At 45.6% G+C, this 23,849-nt stretch overlaps 1 protein-coding gene across 1 annotated transcript; it reads left to right on the top strand.

Moving 5' to 3' along the window:
• Window positions 1-289: 289 nt before the first annotated feature.
• On the top strand, window positions 290-21,825 carry hgfa (hepatocyte growth factor a; the record flags this gene model as incomplete). The annotated part of the gene is given in 17 exon segments (XM_084448016.1): window positions 290-353; window positions 2,963-3,128; window positions 5,214-5,326; window positions 5,842-5,962; window positions 9,295-9,434; window positions 9,683-9,803; window positions 10,080-10,204; window positions 15,207-15,372; window positions 15,729-15,862; window positions 16,807-16,900; window positions 18,039-18,174; window positions 19,013-19,176; window positions 19,447-19,521; window positions 20,624-20,761; window positions 21,007-21,113; window positions 21,329-21,471; window positions 21,641-21,825. Coding segments are annotated over 17 exon segments (2,190 nt in total). The 3' UTR covers window positions 21,824-21,825.
• Window positions 21,826-23,849: the final 2,024 nt, after the last annotated feature.

Raw genomic sequence — 23,849 nt, forward strand, 5'->3', positions numbered from 1 at the left:
GCACTTTGCGTGAGGCCGTCGAAAGGACACGAGAGTGCGGTAAAAGTGCTCTTTAATTGCTCCGAAGCTGGGGGAGGGGAAACGGTGTGATAAAGAGGGTCTGAGGGGGGGGGGGGGGGGTGGGGGGTTGAACCAAGGACGGCTTCTTTCTAGTAAAGGGGGGCATCGTTGGCTGCTTCGAAGGCTGTTCTCCGTTCATCAGAGATTGGTCCTTATAAACAGGTAAAGCCGCGGAGAAGAGGACGCTCACTGATTCACCGAACTCTCGGATTAACCACTAGCAATAAACATGAAAGCAAACGTCATGTGGATTTACAAAGCGCTGCTGTGTGTTGTACTCGCCGTGAATTCAGGTAAAGTAGAGATGAAAGAACAGGTTCTACTGGAATGCATAGGATTCTACACTTTATGCGTGGCTTGGGCTGCCATTGGTGTTCATTTTGAGCGCTATTTTCATTCATCTATTGCATGGGAGTTGTAGCCTACTTTGTACAATTATTAGATTATACATTTTGCACTAGGCTATAGCCTATTCGAGCGTCAATATTAGGTAGTCTATACGCGCACTTGGTAGGTCCATAGACTAATAATTACGGACAGAACCTCAGCGTGGAGTTATAACCTTGTCGATTTGCAATAACGTAATTATTAGGCGGAAGATCTAGCATCATGCAGATTCTTCGTTGTGAATGATGGTGTGTGGTAGGCATTGGTTGCCTTATTATGAAGATCGTTTGTGAATGAAATTAGTGCATTTCTGTGGTTTTCTCTGTGTGTGTGTGTGTGTGTGTGTGTGTGTGTGTGTGTGTGTGTGGGTGTGTGTGGTAGGCATTGGTTGCCTTATTATGAAGACCGTTTGTGAATGAAATTAGTGCATTTCTGTGGGTTTCTCTCTCTCTCTCCCTCTCTCTCTGTGTGTGTGTGTGTGTGTGTGTGGCGATGTCCCCATATTTTAGTTGGCTTTTGCAGCAGTCCATAATGCGCCATGCGTTTTGAATTGTAGTTTGCGAGGGTAATTAGTGATACACTAATTCAGTGTCAGAAATGAATAACAACTTGTTTTTCATCTTTATTGAACCCCAATTTAAAATAGTCTGTAAGTAGGCTAATACATTCAAAAGTGAATCATTAGTAATACTTTCCGTTATTGCAGAAACGTATCCATGTGGGGGGTATATATACATCTATAAGATACAAGATAATGAAAGATCTCAATTATTTAATTGGGTTCATAGAATGCTGGCGACGGGGCCTAATGCGTGCGTCATGCCATTCCAGCTGCGTAAAGGTGGCCTTTAGCTTGCCAATAACATGACACCGGACACTTCAGGGAGCTGGAACATCTTACCGCCAAGCGAAGTGGAGTTTTTGAAGTGCATCTGCTGATGTTACGGTTTAGTCATTAAATGTTTATATAGGTCGTGGTAATTTCAGTAGGCTAATAGGACTTTCGCATCTGTGGAACGACAATGGCTACTGGATAGATGCCGTGCCTCGACGCAAACTTGATGTTGCTCCAGACCAGCGCAGGCTGAAAACTCATTAAAGTATCACACAGCACAAGGCCAATGGCCAATCATTTGTACCTCAATCCCCGTGTATGAGGGATTGGGGCCATGCCTCCGGGCCGGCGCAGGGAGCATCGGCATATAACGCGCATGTCCGACTTCCCTGAGGAATCTGTATCGGGGCGCGCACGGCGTGCGAGGCGAGGGAGAAACATCTGGCCGCGCTGCAGAGTTTCACATTCTTCGATGCAAGTGTTCACTGAACCAGATGTAGCAACGCGTATGCAAATCCCAGGCCATGGCGCACCGTTAACCTGTTCCTTTACATGATTTTAATAGGTGATGCGTTTTATATATTGGATTCAGCTCCTCTCCACGTTGCACACACAAAATAGGAAGGGTGGGGGGGGGCACACGTTGAAATGATTCATGGTAATACCAAGCCGATGTTTGTCCATTTCATCCGTTCCAGAAGTCGCCCTGGGAGTGCAGTTTCTGATGATATTCAGCTTCAGAAAAATCGAATATTACGCACGGCAAGATAGCGGGAGTCGGGCCGTCCGGGTGGAAAGAGGAAGAGACTAAGTAGTGAGCTCTAATTGTGCGGGTTAGAGAGAGATCAGTGTTAAAACAACAGTGTGACGAGTGCCAGATGTGGGGCGATGCAGCCTAAACATTAATAATGTGTCCTCCCCGAAACCATTTCCAACCGCGGGGGAGCTCTTCAGTCAGAGCGGCTTACACACGGACTAGGCCTCCGTCTAACTGGGATGTCATCTTTATGAACATTCTTCTTCAACAACAATTGGAGACTAACGATGATTTACCATCTCCCCTTGCCACCAATCAGTAGCCTATAATTAAATGGCTACAATAACCAGATACACAAGCCTATGTAGATTATGAAGTTGTAATTACTTAAGAAAATGAATCCATCCATCCGCATGTATAATTAACAGCATGAAAACTATCAAGAAGGGCTGATGTGTGAATGTGTTTGTGTACCCGTCCCGTCTAAGTTAACGTTAACGTTCAAATGTGGAACATCTCATGCGGTCCTCAGTGTGGTCCGCGTGTGGAGGTATAGCCTTAGCATGGGAAAGATGACGTCATCAGCTTGCACCCAGGACCTCTTTTATGTCAGGTCGTCGAACTGTGGAGTTCTTGGAAGGCCGAGGAATTCCTTCTCTATGTTGGATAAACAGCCATTGGAGTCAAGTTTATGTATAACGATCTACTTGGCCGATATAATGCTGCTATCATTGTAATGCTAGTTACAGTTCAAAGCACTTTGTGGGATCGTAGTGTGAGCTAGCTTTGTGAGCTAGCAGGAATGTGAGAAAATGCCATGATATGTTAAGTGCTCCATCTGATAGTGTGTGTGTGTGTGCGTGTGTGTGTGTGTGTATGTGTGTGTGTGTGTGTGTGCGTGCGTGTGTGTGTGTCCTATCCAGAGTGCAGAGGTAAAGGGAGGCAGAGTACCCTCCAGCGGTACCAGAAGAGTGAGGACTCGCGGCTGGTGTGTCCAGGCTGTCCACAGTCTGTCATGGTCAAGAAAAGCTGCTCCAGGGAGCACTGTGCTCGCAAGTGCAACAAGAACAAGAAATCCTTCACCTGCAGGTGAGTTATACACAGACAGACACACACACACACACACATTCTCTCTCTCTCTCTCTCTCTCTCTCTCTCTCTCTCTCTCTCTCTCTTTGACCACCTGTTCAGTTTCTGTGCACACATGCACACATACACGCACGCACGCACACCAAAGAACAATTGGAAACTACCTCAGTTTTCTATGTCCCTCCGCCCAATCTCGTACACCCTACATATTATTACCAAACAGGCCGAACCGGCCCAGGCCCAGGGGCCCAAGACCTCAGTTGGCCCTTTGCATTTCTTGTTGCAGTGACGCTGATAGAAATTTAGGGTGAGATTCCTTACACAAACATTAAAATATTATAATTTTTTTGAACAGCTTATAGGGGCCCATGTCCTTTAAAAAAGAAAGAAGCTTGTGTGGGCTACATATTTTCTATAGCCTACTCGTTAATCTAATGGGTGGGAATGAAGGCTTCCTTTCCATCGATAAATTAGATAGTAGTCTATAGAGGGCACTATTAAAGTTTGTGAACTCGAGACAGATCAGGTCACAAGGTCAATTGGTTCCATCTGTTTGATCTTGACAACAACCGTACATGTAAAATGGAGCAACGTCACATATTAAGCGGAGCAGCAAAACGAAAGATCCGAAGCAGTCAGATGCTTTACAGCAGTTTCCTCACATTTCCAGTTTAAAAAAAACAAAAAACTGAGAACAACAGTGTTGCAGCAGAGGCTGTAGGGGGGTGGGGGGAGGTTGTAGGGGGGTGGGGGGGAGTTGGTAGGGAGGGGGAGGTTGTAGGGGGGTGGGGGGAGTTGGTAGGAGGGGAGGCTGTAGGGGGGTGGGGGGGAGTTGGTAGGGAGGGGGAGGCTGTAGGGGGTGGGGGGGTGTTGGTAGGGAGGGGGAGGCTGTAGGGGGGTGGGGGGGAGTTGGTAGGGAGGGGGAGGCTGTAGGGGGGTGGGGGGGAGTTGGTAGGGAGGGGGAGGCTGTAGGGGGGTGGGGGGGAGTTGTTAGGGAGGGGGAGGCTGTAGGGGGGTGGGGGGAGTTGGTAGGGAGGGGGAGGCTGTAGGGGGGGGGGGAGTTGGTAGGGAGGGGGAGGCTGTAGGGGGGTGGGGGGGAGTTGGTAGGGAGGGGGAGGTTGTAGGGGGGTGGGGGGGAGTTGGTAGGGAGGGGGAGGTTGTAGGGGGGTGGGGGGGAGTTGGTAGGGAGGGGGAGGCTGTAGGGGGGTGGGGGGGAGTTGGTAGGGAGGGGGAGGTTGTAGGGGGGTGGGGGGGAGTTGGTAGGGAGGGGGAGGCTGTAGGGGGGTGGGGGGGAGTTGGTAGGGAGGGGGAGGTTGTAGGGGGGTGGGGGGAGTTGGTAGGGAGGGGGAGGTTGTAGGGGGGTGGGGGGAGTTGGTAGGGAGGGGGAGGTTGTAGGGGGGTGGGGGGGAGTTGGTAGGGAGGGGGAGGCTGTAGGGGGGTGGGGGGGAGTTGGTAGGGAGGGGGAGGTTGTAGGGGGGTGGGGGGGAGTTGGTAGGGAGGGGGAGGTTGTAGGGGGGTGGGGGGAGTTGGTAGGGAGGGGGAGGTTGTAGGGGGGTGGGGGGGAGTTGGTAGGGAGGGGGAGGCTGTAGGGGGGTGGGGGGGAGTTGGTAGGGAGGGGGAGGTTGTAGGGGGGTGGGGGGGAGTTGGTAGGGAGGGGGAGGCTGTAGGGGGTGGGGGGGAGTTGTTAGGGAGGGGGAGGCTGTAGGGGGGTGGGGGGGAGTTGGTAGGGGGGTGGGGGGGAGTTGGTAGGGAGGGGAGGCTGTAGGGGGGTGGGGGGAGTTGGTAGGGAGGGGGAGGCTCTAGGGGGGTGGGGGGGAGTTGGTAGGGAGGCGGAGGCTGTAGGGGGGTGGGGGGAGTTGGTAGGGAGGGGAGGTTGTAGGGGGGTGGGGGGAGTTGGTAGGGAGGGGGAGGCTGTAGGGGGGTGGGGGGAGTTGGTAGGGAGGGGGGCCCCTCTACTCGTCTAGGCCCAGGGCCCCATTTTCTCATGATCCGTCTATGCGTAAACACCTCATATTTGTGAGTTTAGCGTTGGATGCTGATCTCTCACCTGCTCCCCGGCCCGTCCGTCTGTCTGCCTCCCTACAGAGGGTTCTACTTCGAGAACCACACCCTGAAATGCCACCTGCTTCCCTTCGACCGCTTCAGCGACGGGTCGGCGAAGGAGCGCAGGGCCAACACTGACCTCTACGAGAAGAAAGGTAAACATGATTGTTGACTTCTGCCTCAAAATCTTTCCATGATGCACTCTAAACTCACTCCCCCCCCCACACCAATAAAGCAAAGTAGAATGATTTACGAAAAGGGGGAATGATCAGGAAACGAGGAAAATCTGTAAGACATTTTCCTCTTGATTGTTCACAGTGACGGTTTGTGTAGTGTTGAGTATCCCGGTCTCTTCGTCGCTGTAACACTCTTTGGTTCGCTGTTGACACAACACCCAATTTCGTGTTGACAATTTATCTCCACGAGGCCCGCGGCGGCAGCGGCGAGAGACGCAAACATGCGGTGGCGCCCAGCGCGGAGCGTAAACAAGAGCGCCGTGGTTTATGGGTGGCCGGCGCGCAGCTGTTTAAGCCGTGCGGTGGAATCTCGCGCTCGAGGATCTACCGAAAGGCCTCAGTGACATTTAATGAGCTTCAGAAAAGCGCTATGATTTGTGTTTTCGCTAGCTCTGACGTTTATTTGTGTGCTGTTCTGTCATTGCCTTTTATAGATTACGTGAGGGAGTGTATTTTCGGTTCTGGGGCTAACTACAGAGGAGGGAGGTCTGTGACCAGAACCAACATTTCCTGTCAAGCCTGGGCTACCAAGTACCCCCACGAGCCTCCGCTGGAGTGAGTCCTTTTAAATTATCTTACTATTTCAACTCGTTTGAACTGCTTACCTTATTTCAGCTTATTTTAACCTAGTAACTCATTTGGGGTGTATGCAAATGGTTTGGTTTCTAACATCTGGCAGTGTTATGGTGCAGTGTGCTTGTGTAATTCAGACCTACAGTATCGAAGATCGCTGGATGTCATACATGGTACATTTGACAAATTATCTTGGGAGATTTAAACAAATTTCCCACAATTCCATATCCAGTACATTTGATGTGACCCCCCCCCGCCCCGACCCTAATGTAACATGTGACCATGTTCTTGGAGGTCAGTGTCATCACTCAGGGAGTCAGGGAGGAGAGCGCTGTCAGGGTTGAAAGAGTCAAGGTCAGCAGGTACGAGCGAAGGTCGTTTCCCAGGCTACGCTGGAGCAAGCCAGTAAACAACTGACGAAGGTCCTGAGCCAGGATCCCGTTAACGGTGTTTGTTAGTTATACGAGACGTTTAACTGCAACGAGTGGAGGGATAAGACAAACAACAGAGCAAGACTGGGAGAGAGAGAGAAACAGAATGAGAGAGGGCGAGTGAGTGTGTGTTTGTGGAAGAGAGAGAGGCAGAGAGAGAAAGAGAGAGAGAGAGCGCAGAGATTTATAGACTGAAGTCATGTTCTGTCTGTTCTCCAGCTGAGCTCACAAAGCCACAGACAGGAGAAAATACGAGCCCCCGGTCCAGATGAAAACACAGAACCGGTTCTGGCCTCCCCCCGGACACCTTGACTCCCCCGTGTTCCTCCCCCCCCCCCCACCATCCTCCTCGTTCTTTCCAATTCCCCCCTTACTTGATCACGCCGCAGATTATTCACACACGCACGGTCTGAGGGGATGAGTCATGTACGCGCAGACGTACACTCATGAAACGCACACAGCACACATAATGAGTGGCTCTCCCACACACACACGTTTAAACAAACACACACTCGCACACACATACTCGCGCGTGCACACAGGCACACACACACCGATCCCTCTTTGACAAATGCCTCCCACACACACTGCTATCCAGGCCCGAGTCCTCTTGACTCAAATTATTCCATGGTTGGACACAGTAGTTCAGGACCCCAGTTTCTGACAACTTACAGATTGTCCTGCCACATCCACCTGGCTGCAGAGCAACACTGACATTCCTACACCTCTTTTTGGAGAAAGAGAGAGAGAGAGAGAGAGAGAGAAAGAGAGAGAGAGAGAAAGAGAGAGAGAGAATGTGTCTCTACGGGGCTGGCGTGATACTAACCCAGTGTTTAAGAATTAGAGCCGTAACGAACCATGTGTCATTTCGGTTTTGTGTAACTATTATTTTTATGCTTGACCGGTCAATGGAGCACCAGGGTGATTTTTCAGGAGGTTTTCTTTCCAGGCGTAAGACTTAACATTTGTTTTCTTAATTTAGGAGTTGGATTGAGGCTCTATTCAAAATTGAAAATTGAAAATGTATAGAAACTTTTTCTCCCCGATTCGAAGTTGAAGTCACCGCAAGTAACTATTTGATTGGAAGTGTTGTTTCATGTGTTTCCCATCTATGTCCTTTCAGGGAACCGTTTTAGATCGTTGAAACATTTTTCACTGGATTTCCTCACCTCTCAAAGTATCCTGTTCAAGAGTTAACTCGTTTTTAAGCTTGTAGTCCATTCCATATGCTTGTTGAAGGTGTTTCGGCTTCTCCTAGTTGGCTGCAGACAGAGAGCGAAGCATGTGTGCTAAGTGTCTGCCTGTGTGCCATGGGGAATGCTCCCTGGCAGAGGGATGAATAGCTGGCTAACATCTGTTAGCACAACATCATTACAAGCTACAGTACCTCCTTTCCCCTGTTTCTAATATGCACCCATTGACACAGGCCAGATGCATGTCTTTCAAGCACAGAAAGGCTTACTTTAGTCCGTTTTATTTGGTTATATTACACAAAAGAACACGAATAAGGCGATGATCTTTAAGTGTGCTCCGACACCGCAGCAACGAACCCCGCCCCCTTCTCAATGGCCTGTACATCTAAAAAGAATCAGATGGATGTAAGCAAGATGGTGGAACATCCACCTTGCATTCTAATAGATTCTCAGTCTAAAATAAGAGCTTAGAGAGAAGTGGACAGGGGTTGCTCCTGGACAAGGCCAGTACAATAGAAAAGGCCTGGTTCCAAACCGTACTGGGTGTATGAAGAGTATTGGGTTCATAACTGGCTTCAGTTTGACTCCCACATCTATGTCTGTAATCTCACATGGTCAAAGTGAGATCCATGAGATTTCCTTTGGTTGTGGGTTGAGTGATGTTGTGCATTAGTGAAGCTCTGCGTAGGCCTCGGGGCACAGGGGGAGAGAGCAGCGAGCTCTCCTAAGAGAGGGTCCTGTCGCTGGAGTGACGTGGTGATGGGATGGACCCTCTGGTTCTCTCCCCCCCCCCCCCCCCCCTCCTTCTGCCCCATCCTACCTCTTTTTTTTTTTGCTTCCTTTCCTCATCATCTGGTTTGGACTCAATCTTTTTCTCTTTAACCGTCTTCCTCTCTTTGTCATTCTTTACCCTCTCCTGCTTTCTTCCTCTACCCCGCCCACATCTCTCTCTCTCTCTCTCTCTCTCTCTTTCTCTCTCTCTCTCTCGCTCGCTGGGTGAGAAGGGACTGTGGCGGACTTGAATCTTGGTGGGGTTGCTGGTGTTGACACACCAGCTTTTCATCATCCCGCTCTCCAGAAGATGAATTTCACACAGCGTTCATTTATGTGGCGCGGCCCTCATTGCTCCGGCCTGTTCGCTCAGGACTGGTGTTTTTCTCTGAATAGGTGTGTCCTTCTGCTCTCTCCACCCTGAGCTAATGTAGCAAGCAGAAGGAACGGATTACGTTCAAATGTGTGAAAGCCCAAGCAGCAGAGCCAGGCGACCTACTGCTAGGACTGCTGTTAGTGATTCATATTTGATTCATGTTGATGGGAAACCCTGTAGTGAGATTCTATATTGCAGCAAGAACTGGCTGCAAGATCAGATTATAATGAAAGCTTCCACTGATGTATGACTGGGAGAGGCACCTAAGAGAGACAAGAGTCATAATACAAGGAGACACATGGGATTTCTTATCCACCACAAAGGGAATACATCTTAGTTATGACAGTCATATTTCTTTATGTTGTTCACCAAGCCAGCTGAATTACCTGTAGGCCTATAATAGATATGTTCAGATGACGTTTCATTTTGTGAAAAGCAAACATAAACTGCACACATTTATTATCTCTCACATTAGAATATCATGCGTATTTTACATGCATTTCACATGCCATTCTTATGTTGATGTTGTGTCGACTTGTTCAGGTTCCAGAGAGCAAAAAGGGGCAAAGACTTGAGGGAGAACTTCTGCCGTAACCCTGACGACCACAGCAGTGGACCCTGGTGCTACACGACAGACCCCAAAATCAGATTTGAGTCGTGCAGTTTACCACAGTGCTCTGAGGGTAAGATCTCCCATTCGGATAGCTGTGCGCTCACTTATGTGGAGCGGTCCTAATCTAATCCATCCGTCCATCGAATCAGATTGCAGTCTTTTAAGCTGTGCCACAATGTCATGAAAGGTTGGTAGAGTTACACTCACTTTTTTTTAAGGAATAGCTACTGATAGCACATCACAGTATGACCGATCATATAATTAGATTGCATTATGCTTGAGGGAAGGTTGTGCTAGCATTGTTTTTTCTGTTGGCAGTGGAGTGTATGAGGTGCAATGGGGAGGACTACAGGGGCCCGATGGACCACACAGAGACTGGCAAGGAGTGTCAGAGATGGGACTCCTCCAAGCCTCATAAGCACAACTTCCTACCTAAAAAGTGAGTTGAGTTACACAGCACAAACAGTATAGTTTACACTAAGACATATAATACACACACACACATGCACGCACATACACCACCCTTCTTACAGACAAACATCATCCACACACATACACACACACACATACACTGCACAAACGCTCCATCCTAATACAAGAAACAGACACCTGTTGCTTTGCTCCAAGTTTGAATGGCCATATTCATATGATAACCCTCCTCTCTCTCTTTTTCTCACTCTATCCCTGTGCCTCCATCGTTCTCTTTCCTTCCCAGGTACCCTGATAAAGGACTAAATGACAACTACTGTCGGAACCCGGATGGCCGTGAGCGCCCATGGTGCTTCATCATGGAAGCCAACACCAACAACAGCTGGGAATACTGTAACATCAGCGCATGTGGTGAGCCTCACTTTTAATATTCCAAAGTGCAAAACACTTTCCAAGTAATCAGTGTTGATTTGTGAAGAAACTTGGTCTTACTAGTAGTGCTCTGAATTGGTTTCAAACATTTAACTGGTAGACCAGTCTTTGTGACAATTCATGAGATAGAGACATGGAGTACTATTTTAAGAGCATTTAATTTGCTCTTTTACCTACATCCTGTGTTAAATTATTTGAGTACATGGTGTTAACGTACATTGTATGCAGATGACACAGTTATATATTGCTGTTACTGCTGACACTGTTTTACCACCACTGGGGGGAGGAGTACTATTCTCAGAAAAAAAATAATCTGAAACTAGTCAGTAATAAATTACAAGAAAAGAACAGGGATGTTAAAGTCATAAAAATATGAGAAAGAACTTTGTTTGTATGTTTGGCAAGGAGCCACATTGCTTCACCTACCTGCATGGCAACAAGTAGAACACTTCAGTCATCTCCACATCACAGACACCAGTCACCTCCACACCACAGACACTGCTGAACATAAATGCCACACCTTGAGGGTCAGTTAATATAATGATCTGTCATATTGTGTCCTGTTTTACCACAAGTCCCATATGAATTGCCCATAAATATAACCAGTCAGTCAGATATAACCAATTATCAATTTTAGGGTAATGCTTCTTCAAATGAAACAAGTATAAGGCAGAGATCCCATTGGTCCCATAGCTTTAAAGTTCTTGGATTCAACGTTGAAGGACAATAGACTATTTGATTTTCCAAGAATAACAATACTTTGTTGTATGTTTACAATTTTGATTCTGAAATGTGAGCCCCATGCAACTAACATAACATCTGTTATTTACTACTTGACTAAACTGGTAATTTGCTGAGAGAACTCAAGGGCTTTTGCTTGCGTGTCACTTGTCAAGCCCTATATTAAGTACATGAAAACAACTCTCTCATAGGAAGTATGTATGTCACAAATGATAGTGATTCACTTTTTGCAGAGTTGCAAATAAATCAATCACTGCTACCACAGTTTTCAACTTAAAAAAGAACACATGCTCTGACTGAATTCCAGTGGCCTGTGATGTCTTTTAGAATTAAAATTGATTCCAAGGGTGATTCTACTTTTACTTTTTTCCCCAAAGACATTAATGCTACAGCCACAATTTATTTAGCAAAGTTCTTGACAATACTGTTCAGTTACCATTGACCTGGAAGATCCTTGATTCCACTGGCTATCTTGATATGGGGTCACATATAGAACAACTTAGAATGACATAAAAACACACATAAACACAGACTATGTATTCATGTTATATCTATCTATCTATCTATCTATCTGTCTATCTATCTATCTATCTATCTATCTATCTATCTATCTATCTATCTATCTATCTATCTATCTATCTATCTATCTATCTATCTATCTATCTATCTATCTATCTATCTACTGTATCTATCCATCTGTCTGTCTGTTTGTCTGTCTGTCTATTAAGCAGCAAAGTACTCCATAAATCAGGGAGTGAACCCTGCTGATGCTTTGTGAAAGCACCCTGACTGGCACTATAGTATTGGTTCGTGGGGGTCTACGCAGTGGCTTTAGAGGGTCTACACGGTGGCTTTAGAGGGTCTACACGGTGGCTTTAGAGGGTCTACACGGTGGCTTTAGAGGGTCTACACGGTGGCTTTAGAGGGTCTACACAGTGGCTTTAGAGGGTCTACACGGTGGCTTTAGAGGGTCTACACGGTGGCTTTAGAGGGTCTACACGGTGGCTTTAGAGGGTCTACGCGGTGGCTTTAGAGGGTCTACACGGTAGTTTGAGGGGCTTAACTGGTGGCTTGGGGGCGCCGAGGCAGTTGTTGCAGGGGGGAGGGGCAAGGCTGTGGTTTGGGGGGGCGTAAAGGAAGTCCTCTTGGGAGAAACATAGATCCCTTGTTTTTACGCTTACTGTTTTATGTGGTTATCAGCTGCGATCCATTTACCTCAGCGAGGGGCAATACGGTTGTTTGTTAGGAAGTAGGAGAGGGGACTTCAAAGGGCTTTATTGAGACCACTCAATGATAACAGGGAAGTGGAGAACAGACGCTGAAACTGCTACCAGCACATGTTTGCCTATCGTTGCAGCATAACAGATCGAATGGTTCACAGAAACCCTATAACTGAAGAGTTCAGAAGAGAGAGAGGGAGAGGGAGAGAGAGAGAGAGAGAGAGAGAGAGAGAATAATAGAGGCGGAGAGAGTAGAGGACAAGGAGGATTTAAAAAATCTGTTCCGACTGTTTGCACTTTTTCACCAGAATGGATGTTTAACGTTGACCTTGAGCTCCTGCTTAGCCAGCACGTGTATCATGATTTACAACGAGGGAGGGAAAACAATTTGTCCAGATGTATTCTTCAGTGCCTACCCTGAAGATAATATGTTGACTAGGAGATATAGATACTAGCATGCATTAGGTCAGAACCCCCACCCCTACCCCTGCCCCCATCACATTTATCAAAAGCTGTAGAAACATACGAGCACAAATCTGGAGGGGTGAAATTTGTCCCTGTATACGGAATCTTGGAAAAGCGGGATTCCATCTTGAAATGTTTGGAATAGTTTTCTGGAGGTCTTTAGAGGGGCTAGCGGTGCAGGATGGATGCAATTTGTTTGGTTTGGCTTGGGCTCTGTCCATCCATCAGGGTTCGTTATAGAAATACACTCCTACAGACACACAGATGCAGAGTCCATGCTGTGACCACTTTTGCGTGCAGGCAGACACACGCAAGTTCATTGGTGGTGGGGGATCAGTATACATTGGAGGTCACCATCTGGATCGGGGTCAATTCCATATCTGAGTATTTCAGTGATGAACTTCAAGTGTGTGGTGGAAATTGTAGTTTCTCAATAATGAAGACAGAAATAGCCTTGTTTCTTCAGATGCATAAAAAGTACTTGTAGCATTTAATAAAACCTTTGCAAAGGTGGGAATTTTTACAAGCGTGACAATATTTCCAGGTTTACAATGCCGTGACAACCGCTCGCGATCGGCACAGAGGCACAGTACTGAGCACTGTCGCCTCACAGCAAGAACGTCCTTGGCCTTTCGGTTCTCCCCGTGTTCGCAAGGGTTTCCTCCCAAGAACCCAACACGAAAAACATGCAGAAGAACAGATGCTCTTCATTCCTGTAAAGGAGGTCCTCTTGGGAGAAACATAGATCCCTTGTTGGACTGAGCATTCATTCATTCATTCATTCATTCATTCATTCATTCATTCATTCATTCATTCATTCATTCATTCATTCAAACCTTTATTTAACCAAACAATTAAAAACCTGTTGAGACAAAGTCTCTTTTACAAGGGTGACCTGGCCAAGTAGGCAGCAAAAAATAACAAGACAAAACATGAACATGAGTCAAATATAGAATACAAATGCACCTATAGACACACACTGTAGGCCTAAATAAGGGGCATGGAGCTACTTAGACACTAGAACAGGAGCAGCCAGTGGCAAGAATTTCTGAGATTTTGAAACTTGAGAAACTTGCAAGGGAAATCAGAGAGGTCAGTTTAAGATGAGTCTGAAGGTCGTTCCACAACTGTCTGCACTAGAGGCACTTTAAAACGCAGCCAGGTGTTGAGTCTGAGATTGAAAGAGTTCCCAATATGTTCAAACGTACAACCAATGCATAAGGGAAGTTTGCCCATGGCCTTATACATTGACATGCCAGTGCTGTAACCTGCGCATAGTAATGTAGGTCCACTCAACCATAGAATAGAACAGTGGAGAGTCCTATATGCTGAGTTAGTAATAAATCTCAAGGCAGCGTGGTAAATCGGATCAAGTTTGGCTAACGTTGTGGGACAGGCAAATCAGTGTCACCATAGTCAAATTGTGACAGAAAAAGTGCTATGTCAAGGTATTGACGGGAAGAGGGAGAGAAACAGGACTTCGACTCAACAGTCATTGAGTTTCAACAAACTCAATGACAGTACCCTCAATGGTGGGGATGAAAGGGGGAGAGGCAGCTGATTTGTCAGGAGAACATAGCATTGCTTTAGTTTTAGTCCCCTCTAGCTCTCTATCTCCCCTCTTGGACTTGGTCACCGGTCACCACTGAGGCTGCCCACTGCTCCTGGCTGCCCCTGGAGGAGGACAGCTTGGATGGGAAAATGCAAAGAACAATTTCCATCGGCAACCTGAAGCTGCATGTGTGTGTGTGTGTGTGTGTGTGTGTGTGTGTGTGTGTGTGTGCGCGCACATGTGCGTTGTGTGCTGTTTCACTGCTCACGTGTGTATATTTGTGTGTGCTGTGTGGCTGAATAAAGACCCCCAAAGGACCTAGAGGTCCAAATTATTATAAACTTTGTAAAGTCAAAGGTTCCAGGGAAAAGCAATGATTAGACAGTACAACTGTGCTACATACAGCTGGTGGACACACCCATTGGGTGTTGCTGTCTGCATTGTATTTCAGACCATCATGCTTTGCAGTTGTTCTGTGAATCTACAAGAGGTGACAGAGCTCCCTGGCAACAGGCTTCCCCAAACAATATGTTACTGTTAATTTTCCATATACATGAAATAGAAAAGGAGAAGATCAAATAAAAAATACAACACACCTCGCAAAAATACCAAACATCTTTCTCTGACGCATGCAGACAGGCAATACGATCCAACTCACTAGGCTCCTACGTCTTTGTTGAGCTGTTGTGAATGGTTCTGTGTGGGGAACCTCAGTTTTGGGTACATAGGGAGATGGGCTGTTCTATCTCAGCTGGGAGGGGGGAATAGCTGCTGTAGATCATCTGTCTCTAGGTTAAAGATTACACATTCCTGGTGAGATTCATTTCTCTCTCTCTATCTGTCTCTCTCTATCTCGCTCTCTATCTCTCTCTCGCTCTCTATCTCCCCCATGTTTCTCTTACACTGTGCCTCTCCCTTTTTATGAATTTAATTTCGGCCTCCTTTAATGTTTCTCTCTGTTAATGCACTGCTCTTTTCCTTCGTACCCTCCTCTTCATCTCAGATCCAGGTAACGACACTGACGTTGACGAGACCACGTCCTGTTTCCGGGACCAGGGCCTGAGTTACCGCGGCACCATGAATGTCACCCCAAAAGGAATCACATGTCAACGCTGGGATTCGCAGTTCCCCCACAACCACTCCTACAGCCCACAGAACTACAAGTGCAAGTGAGTGGCAGCAGGATTTTCCATGGCACCTATCATAGAGTGATAGTGTTTCACCGTTCAGCATCCATATCCCGGATTTACAAGTGTGTGTGTGTGTGTGTGTGTGTGTGTTTGTTTGTTTGTGTGTATTTGTACAGAAAGTGGACGACTATATACATGTAATTATATGTGACTCATTTTCTCACCTAATAAAGTTGTGTGTGCGTGTGTGCGTGTGCGTGCGTGCGTGTGTGCGTTTGTTTGTGTCTATGTGTACACAAAGTGGACGACTGTATACAAGTAATTATATGTAACTCATTTTCTCACCTAATAAAGTTGTGTGTGTGTGTGCGTGCGTGCGTGTGTGTGTGTCACAGGGACCTCAGAGAGAACTACTGCAGAAACCCAGATGGTGCTGAGCTCCCATGGTGCTTCACTACAGACCCTAACCAGCGACTAGCCTACTGCACCAACATCCCACACTGTGAGATCAAGACCCCGGACACGGAAGGTAGGATACAAGAACCTACATCAACTAGTGTGTATGTATTGCTATGGACTGTATTAAAAACTCCTTTCAGCTAGAAATATTTTTTTCTTGATATACTGTATCCAAGCAATACTGCTCAATAACACAGTTAAAAACAGCACATGGCTGTTTTTCATTTAATAATAATTTAATAACTACTGTTTTTCATTTATTACTTTGACTGTGAAAAGATGTTTCAAATACATATACAGTATGTGAGTGATATTCCTTGATGTATCACGCTGCTGCTGCAAATTCTTAGCACTTTATAACTCCAAAGGCCTTACCTCTAACCAGCATCACCCACATTACAAGTGGGCTAGCATAACTCTGCCAACCGCGTAGAACAAACAATTCATGGGGATTACTCACAGGATCTCTTTGTTTAGTTTAGGTGGTGCGCCTGATCAATTCCATTTCATAGCTACATAAAAAATCAGATGCCAGCATTCAACCTTTCTAGGAATGCGTTCTGGCTTTCATAATGTTCTCTGCTTTGCTTTTTAAAATACCACACATTTCTAACGGAAAGAGCCACTACAGTGACGCCTCTCTGGTTCTGGTTAACGCCAGACGTATTGGGACAGAGATCCTAACCCCTAACCCCTCCTGACATTTCTCTAACATTTGTGAACCACCAATTATAGAGTTGCCCTGGGCGTTAAATTGATCTAGACCACAAAAAGAGTCTAGTTTCAATCCTGCTTATTATATGACAGAATCAATATGAGAATGAAATGTACTGTACTGCCTAAGAATAAACCAGCTACAGTATGATTTTCTCTTTTTATGTGCTTCTCTCAGAGGGCCTGTTCAAAACTGTGTGTGCGGGGGGGTGTTTGTGAGAACTTGCCAAACTCAATAACCTGCATTTTGACAGGATGAGAATATTTAATGCACACTTTTCTCTTCTCTCTGTGATCCAGAGTGTTACGAGGACAACGGAGAGAACTACCGGGGCAATTTGTCCAAAAGCAGATCAGGAATTCCCTGTGCGCTTTGGTCGGACCATACAAACAGGTACACACACGACACATCGCACACACCGACCCCCCACACCCAGCTGTCATCTCACTATTAAATGTGTCTGTGTTCTTGTACATATCAGCTAAAGCTCAGACAAGATATGGAAACATTTTCTGATAGCTCACACAAAGCTCTGAGTGAATAAAGCTAAGCCATGAAAACAAACAGCAAGAGGAAATCAGGGGTCCCCCAGGGGTCAGCGCTCGGCCCACTCATTATTTGTCTAGTTGACAAGAGAGAAGTCCCTGCGGTTCTTCCAGGCGGAGCCACCCTGTAGGAAAGGTTCCCCGTTCCTGGAGTCTGTCGTTCCGCGCTAAAGCGGGGCTGTTGGAATTACTTAATTTACAGGAATTTTAAAAGCCAAAATGGCACCGACAGACGGACATGTTCCAGAGACGACCCGTGACCCCAGGAAGTGCTTTCTCGGCAGAGCAGATCAAAGCCAATCAGCTCCCTCATGTGGCCTGCAGCCAGTGAGTCTGCCCCGTTCAAGGTCAAGGGGTCGGTCCGCAAAAACTTCTGAAATCTATGGCTTGTTTAACATTCACAGGGAAAGGGAAATTATCAGCACCCCTTGACAAATTGTTGCCCCCTCTGCTTACATTTGTTTTCTAAGACTTCTAGTGTTTCTTCCAGGTTTATGGCTCTATTTGAATTTAATACGACTCAACTACTCCATGATAGTTCAGTGAAAACTACATTCATAATACCAACAAATTAATGACAACATCCAGTTGTCCTAATTATACCAATGATTTAAGTCAGCATTTTAGTTCCACTGTACAGTCTGAGACAACATCACTCTGTTGAGCCTACAGCTCCTGCCAGTCTGAATTTTGGTGAATGCTCGGAGCGCATACTTTCATATTCCCCAGAGCACTCTTAAAAAAAACCTCTGTGCTTTGTACAGCCTATGCATAGCTAACTCAAAGGACTCTCTGACCTGTACAGTAGGAACAGCTGAGTCAAAGTTTCCAACCTTAACCCAGTTATTATGACAAACAACCCTATGGTGTGCGTGCATGTGTGTATCTGTGTTTAAGTGTATACGTGAAGTGTGCATACCTTTCAAAGACTAAGCCTGACTTTGAAAGATTAGACCTGACAAGACGTGAATGTGTATGTTTTCCAGGGGAGACCCTCACTCTGCGTTATCCAGTGAGGGTCTGGAGAGGAACTTGTGTAGGAATCCGGACAGAGACAAGCATGGCCCCTGGTGTTACACTACAGACCCCTCCATTCCATGGGACTACTGCAGGCTGAAACGCTGTAGGTGTCTGGCCACACATCTTTCTATTACATTGTTATTACGCATAATAGCTATGATGTGAAGTCTATCAAAAGTTGTGTCTACTGACATTTGCTGTACAGCTTCTCTAGCGCTATGTAATGAGTCCGTTGTGGCTTTGTTCAGGCACTTCAGAACGTGACACGCTTTAACACCAAACAGATGCAGGTCTCATCCCAATTCTTTTATTTCAGAGTCCATACCGTTTGTTCGTTTGTTGTTGTCTCAAGATTTTCTTTTGCTGTTTCCATTCGGCACGGATTGATCCGGCTCTTTTGAGTGGCCTCGCAATAATTTACTTAATGTAAAACATGTTCTCCATGAAGATTTTGGGGGTTTGGAGTAAATGTATTTACTGTGGAGTCTGACCAGTAACCCCCCCCCCCCCCAACAGCAATGTTCATCCAAAGAGAAATTTGGATAGGATGGAATGGTAGGAGTTGAATGGTTTTGTATGGTGGAGGTATTGAGGTTGCATTTGTATGTTAATGTTGTGTCTGTAATCTTTGTGAGGTCTGTTAAACTGTGTTGCTTTGATTTGTTGCAGGTAAAGAAGCTTCTCCAATATTTACCCACCAAAGAAGTGAGTGTCTTTTTTTCTCAATATGTCTTAATTTTTCTCTTCTCTTACTCCCCTCTCATTCACTCCATTTTACCTCATCTCTCTCATCATCTTTTGCTGAAGACTATTTTCATTGTTTTGTAGTATCAACATTTATTTTGTAGTATCAAAGTTATCTAGTAGTTATTTGATACTACTATGTCTATATTGAGTTTTACTTCAGATTCCGGTTGCACTCTGTTCAACTTGCACAGAACGTGATTTGCTATATCAAACTCCTCTCTCTGACACTATTTCATCTTACTCCAAAGGCATCGTAGCCAAGCCATCTTGTTTCGTGCATAAAACCACTAGAATCGTGGGAGGGACAGAGGTCCACCTAGCTAAGGACGGCAGCTGGGTTGTGAGCATCCAAAAAGGGTAAATACACTGAAATTATGTATGATTGCAAAGGCCACATAGACCTAATCACAAATTTTCTTATTGATTTGCAGTAAAAAAATAAATAAAGTGGTACATTTTGGGCTATGACAGGGCTACCCTTTGTTCTTCAATTTAATTCAAACAAAAATTGAGTTACTTTTGAACAAAACAACATGCTGTTCTGTGCTATAACATCAACCTTGGATATTGTGAGAAAGTGCTGTGCGTCATATTGTCATTTGCTGTGGTTTGGTCTTTGGTTGGCAGAAACAGCCACTGGTGTGGTGGATCCCTCATCAGGGAGGAGTGGGTGCTGACGGACCAGTTGTGCTTCTCTTCATGGTAACTGTTTTCATCCAGATCTTTTGCTCTCTTTTTTCCAGGGGCCTACTCTTTCATGCCATCATTCTTGCTCTCTCCCTCTCTCTATCGCTCTCACTGTCTCTCTCTCTCTCTCCCTCTCTCTATCTCTCTCTCTCTCTCCCTTTCTTTCCTTCTGTTTTACTTTCTCTGTCAACTGAACAATGCTGATCAGGTACAACTATATTGTCTCCGTCTTTCCCCCTCCCTTCCTAACTTCCTCCCTCCCTTCCTCTCTCTCTCTCTTTCTCTCTCTCCCTCTCTCTCTCTCTCTCTCTCTCCCGCTCCTAGTCCTATTACTAATCTCATTCTAAGTGAAGATGCAGCCCATATCCTGTTTATGATAGTGGCGAGTGACATACCCCCATCCCCAGGGCTGAGATACGACCCATGACGCCTCAGACCCAGATCTGTTTAGCTTCTGGAACTGTGTCAGCGCGCCTGATATATGTCTAGATCTGGAATATCCGTTTGAATGAAAGCCACCTTTGCAATGTAATGTGCGTAACTGTACTATGTAACCATGACCTGTTCCATGTCAAGCTGTCTGATGAAGAGCGTTGCTCCAAACGTCACTCTCTGTTTGATTTTGGTACAGTAAATGCCGTAACTATGGAGCCCAGCAGTGTGCAAGACCGTTCTTTTTCATTTTGATATTACTCGTTTCGGCTCGGCACCTGCCCTTTTTTGGTTTATGGGTGTGCATGTGCACCTTTGTTTACTGTTCCATGTCAAGACCATGTGTCCATCTGGGCTATACTATGGATTACACTGTTTCAATTCAAGTTTAAACAGGTTTCCTTCAGTATTTGGAATAATACAGGCATAACAATCACACAATGTCCATTATCCAAAGTAGCATCAGTTGACGCATCCAGAGATTTGATAGGCTACTTTTGTGCAGAAATTGTACTCAAATATGGTAAATGCATAAGGCCCCCCTTCATTCCTGCAATGGGATGTGACAAATGAGAATGGTTAACTGCGGAGTGTAATTGTTGCCTGTGTCATTCATTTGATTGCGTTGATTATTGTCGGTGTGCGCGATCGTTCACGTGTGGCCGTGGTCTTCGTTTCTCCTCAGCGTTCCTGACCTGAGCGAGTACAGTGTTCAGGTGGGCCTCCTCCACCTCAACTCCTCCTCCCTCCATCCCAGGCTCCGCATCGCCCACGTCGTCTGTGGCCCGGAGGGCTCCAATCTGGCACTGCTCAAACTGGCCCAGTAAGCGTTCGTCGTTACGTCAGCGGTTTCCTCATTCAACCTCTCCAGCTATGCGTTAATTCAACTAGTCACGTAAAGTGTCTGTGTTTGCTCATGAAGTTAGATTCATTTTTGTCATCGTATTCATTCACTCATTCATTTCGGTATGCATGCGCCAGCTCAGAGACAATCCCCTTAATTCATCCAGTCATGCATTCCAATGATGTGTTTTGTTCTCATTGTGAATGTGCATGTCTCCCTACCAGGCCTGCGCCCCTGTCTGAGCACGCATTCACCATCCAGCTGCCAGTCGCCGGTTGTAGTGTCACGGAAGGTACCAACTGCCTGATGTATGGATGGGGGGAGACTAAAGGTATAACTCTAGCTTATTTACATGTTGTGGCTCGTCACCCTCTTATATCTACTGACTGAAATTCCCCTGCTTTGTCAATCATCCTGAGGTCAATGACATGATGGTCTCATGAGTTGGGGTGTTAATAACCGGGTGGGGGGGGGGCTGATGTTATGGCAATGGCATGTCTGCTTCCCCCATCATCAATTGTTCCTTTTCCATAACTTCCTGTCCAGGTACGGGATATGAGGAATCCCTGAAAGCCGTGAGTCTGCCCATGGTCAGCAATGGCCGCTGTTCAGAACTCCACGACGGCAGCCTTCCCATCACTGAGAACAAAGTGTGTGCTGGAGGCAGGAAAGACCAGGGCGTGTGCGATGTAAGTTTGTGTTCATGACTTACAGAGCCAAACTCATGCTACCTAAGCATGGTTTTATGTTGGTCATGACAGTCATTTCAAGTCTTTTTGTGATGCAGAGTACCTACATCCTTTTTTTTATTGTTTGCTTGGTTAAGGTACTGATCTGTCATTGGTCTATCCTTCACAGAAAGACTACGGTGGCCCATTGGTGTGCCAGGAGCAGAAACGCAAAGTCATTGTGGGCGTGAGCATCCACGGGCGTGGCTGTGCCCTTGCCAGACGACCTGCCATCTTTGTCAATGTGGCCTTCTACTCTGAGTGGATACACAAAGTTTTCAGACATTACATCTTGGAGAGGAACTACTACTAAGACGAAGACGACCAATTCAAAACAGGAATGTATCACAGCCTGCAGGAGAAGGGATGGCCACAGGCCAGAGAAAGAGTTCCAAAAAGGGATGGATAACAAGACCGTTGGGAGATATAAGACTAAAGTGATTTCACGGGTGGCGGACATTTTGTGGAAGGACGTGTCCTCTGTTAAATAGGACAGAAAAATGGCGGTATATTCTGCAGGTTCTGGGATACAAGGAAGACAGGTCCAGAACGGTAATAGAATCCAAAGCAGAATTTCTTGGGTGAATGCAGGTTTATCGCTTTAATGACATTATCAAAGGTCCGTTTCTGGCACATGGACAATTTGTTCAACTTTTTTTTTATATATATAAGTAAATGTTTGGAAACTCATAAGCCATATGAGAGAAGAGAACACTCCAACTCTACACACATGACAAAAGGAATGGTACCTATGACTCAGTAGGCTATTGTCTCCTGGAAAATACTTGAATCTGTCACATCTGAAACCACAGTCATGTCTAGTATCCAAGGGGTTTGTATGTAGCTAAAGGTCACAAAGGGTACTTTTTTAAACTTTCAAATCGACCCACTCTCAATCAGTAAATGTTCTTCAGCTAACAGCAGGCTAACATGGCTAGCATGGGTATTTGGCCCAGGTAACAGCCATGCATGGTGAATGTCGTGATTCACCAACTAATGGGCTAACTGTTTCCTAGAAAATAAAACAGTTCCTTCGATGGTGAGAGTTACAATCTGAACAGTAGAGGCTAGCTGTTCCCATGCTAATGCTAACTGTTACTTAGCCGAAGGTTTCATGGCTTGTCTCCAGTTTGGAGGGAACTATAGCCCCTGGTGGGCTGTGTGTGGTCAGGATATTTTGAAGTTTCGTGTGGAGCGACTTTTTTTGTACATAACTGTAGATTTATTGAGTGTGTTTCTGGCACTCTTGTATTATTTTATAGGTCTTATAGATCTTGAATATTTTTGGCTAGTGCAGAAACATCAGAGAGGATTCCTTCTTCCTCTGGTTGTGTTTTATATTTAAACGGATTAGCAGTTTGTATGTAGGGTATTTATTTTTTCACTTTTGGCTCAGTGAGAAGGCGCCAGTGACTCAAGATGTCTAAGGGACACATATTACTAATAAGGGGGGAATTCATATGGTTTATAATTTAATAAATGTTTCAGACATACCACTTTGTGGAATGAACAGGGACCGTATAATCTAAAATATGCTTTACTTTCAGGAACACCCATATTCAGTAACTTAAAAGGGAATGGAATGTAGCAAAAGTAGCTTGGGTCAAGTGTCTTCTTTGGAAACACTCATGAAATCACTTTCATATTTACTATTGATGACTTACACTCTTGCCTTCAGATCAGAAAGCGGATGCCTTTTATTACCCATCCATGAGCCAAAATGAAACCTCATAGTGATAAAAAGACATCAAGCAATAACTCGTGCCAACTAAATAGACACAAAAGAACCACCAAATACTTTCTACTCACAAAGGGACCACCAAATACTTTCTACTCCCTAGAATACTTAATATTTACAGTGTCTGTCCCAACCCCCAAGCAATGTCCAAGATGGATATGTCTTTTGGGAAGGTAGCTGTGATTGTATTTTATTGAAGTGTAAATAGTATGTGTAAAGTACTGTGTGTAAAATTGTCACTTATTTACTATTTTTTACTTATATGCAGTCACTCTGTGCATACATTTTCATACTGTCAACATTATAACAGCTGCTATTTTTGGGTTGTTTCTACTATTAATTTTGTAAAATGTCTACGCTTTGTTATAATCATATTTTGATATTAAATTAACAATTTACAAATGTCCCATGTTTTTCCACCATACTGTGGTTTCTGTGTGACTGTGTGTTCCACCTTCCTTTGCATCATAGCTGCATGCAGGACACACTGTTTTTGAGATTCATGGACACCAAAAGGTGAAGGTTTCAGCAGTAGCCTACAGCTCTGCGAGCATGGTTTGCCAAAAACAATTCAAGATTTCATTGGTTGAATGTCCCAACG

The sequence above is a fragment of the Borostomias antarcticus genome, assembly GCF_949987555.1.
Source record: "Borostomias antarcticus genome assembly, chromosome: 13".
Taxonomy (NCBI): domain Eukaryota; kingdom Metazoa; phylum Chordata; class Actinopteri; order Stomiiformes; family Stomiidae; genus Borostomias; species Borostomias antarcticus.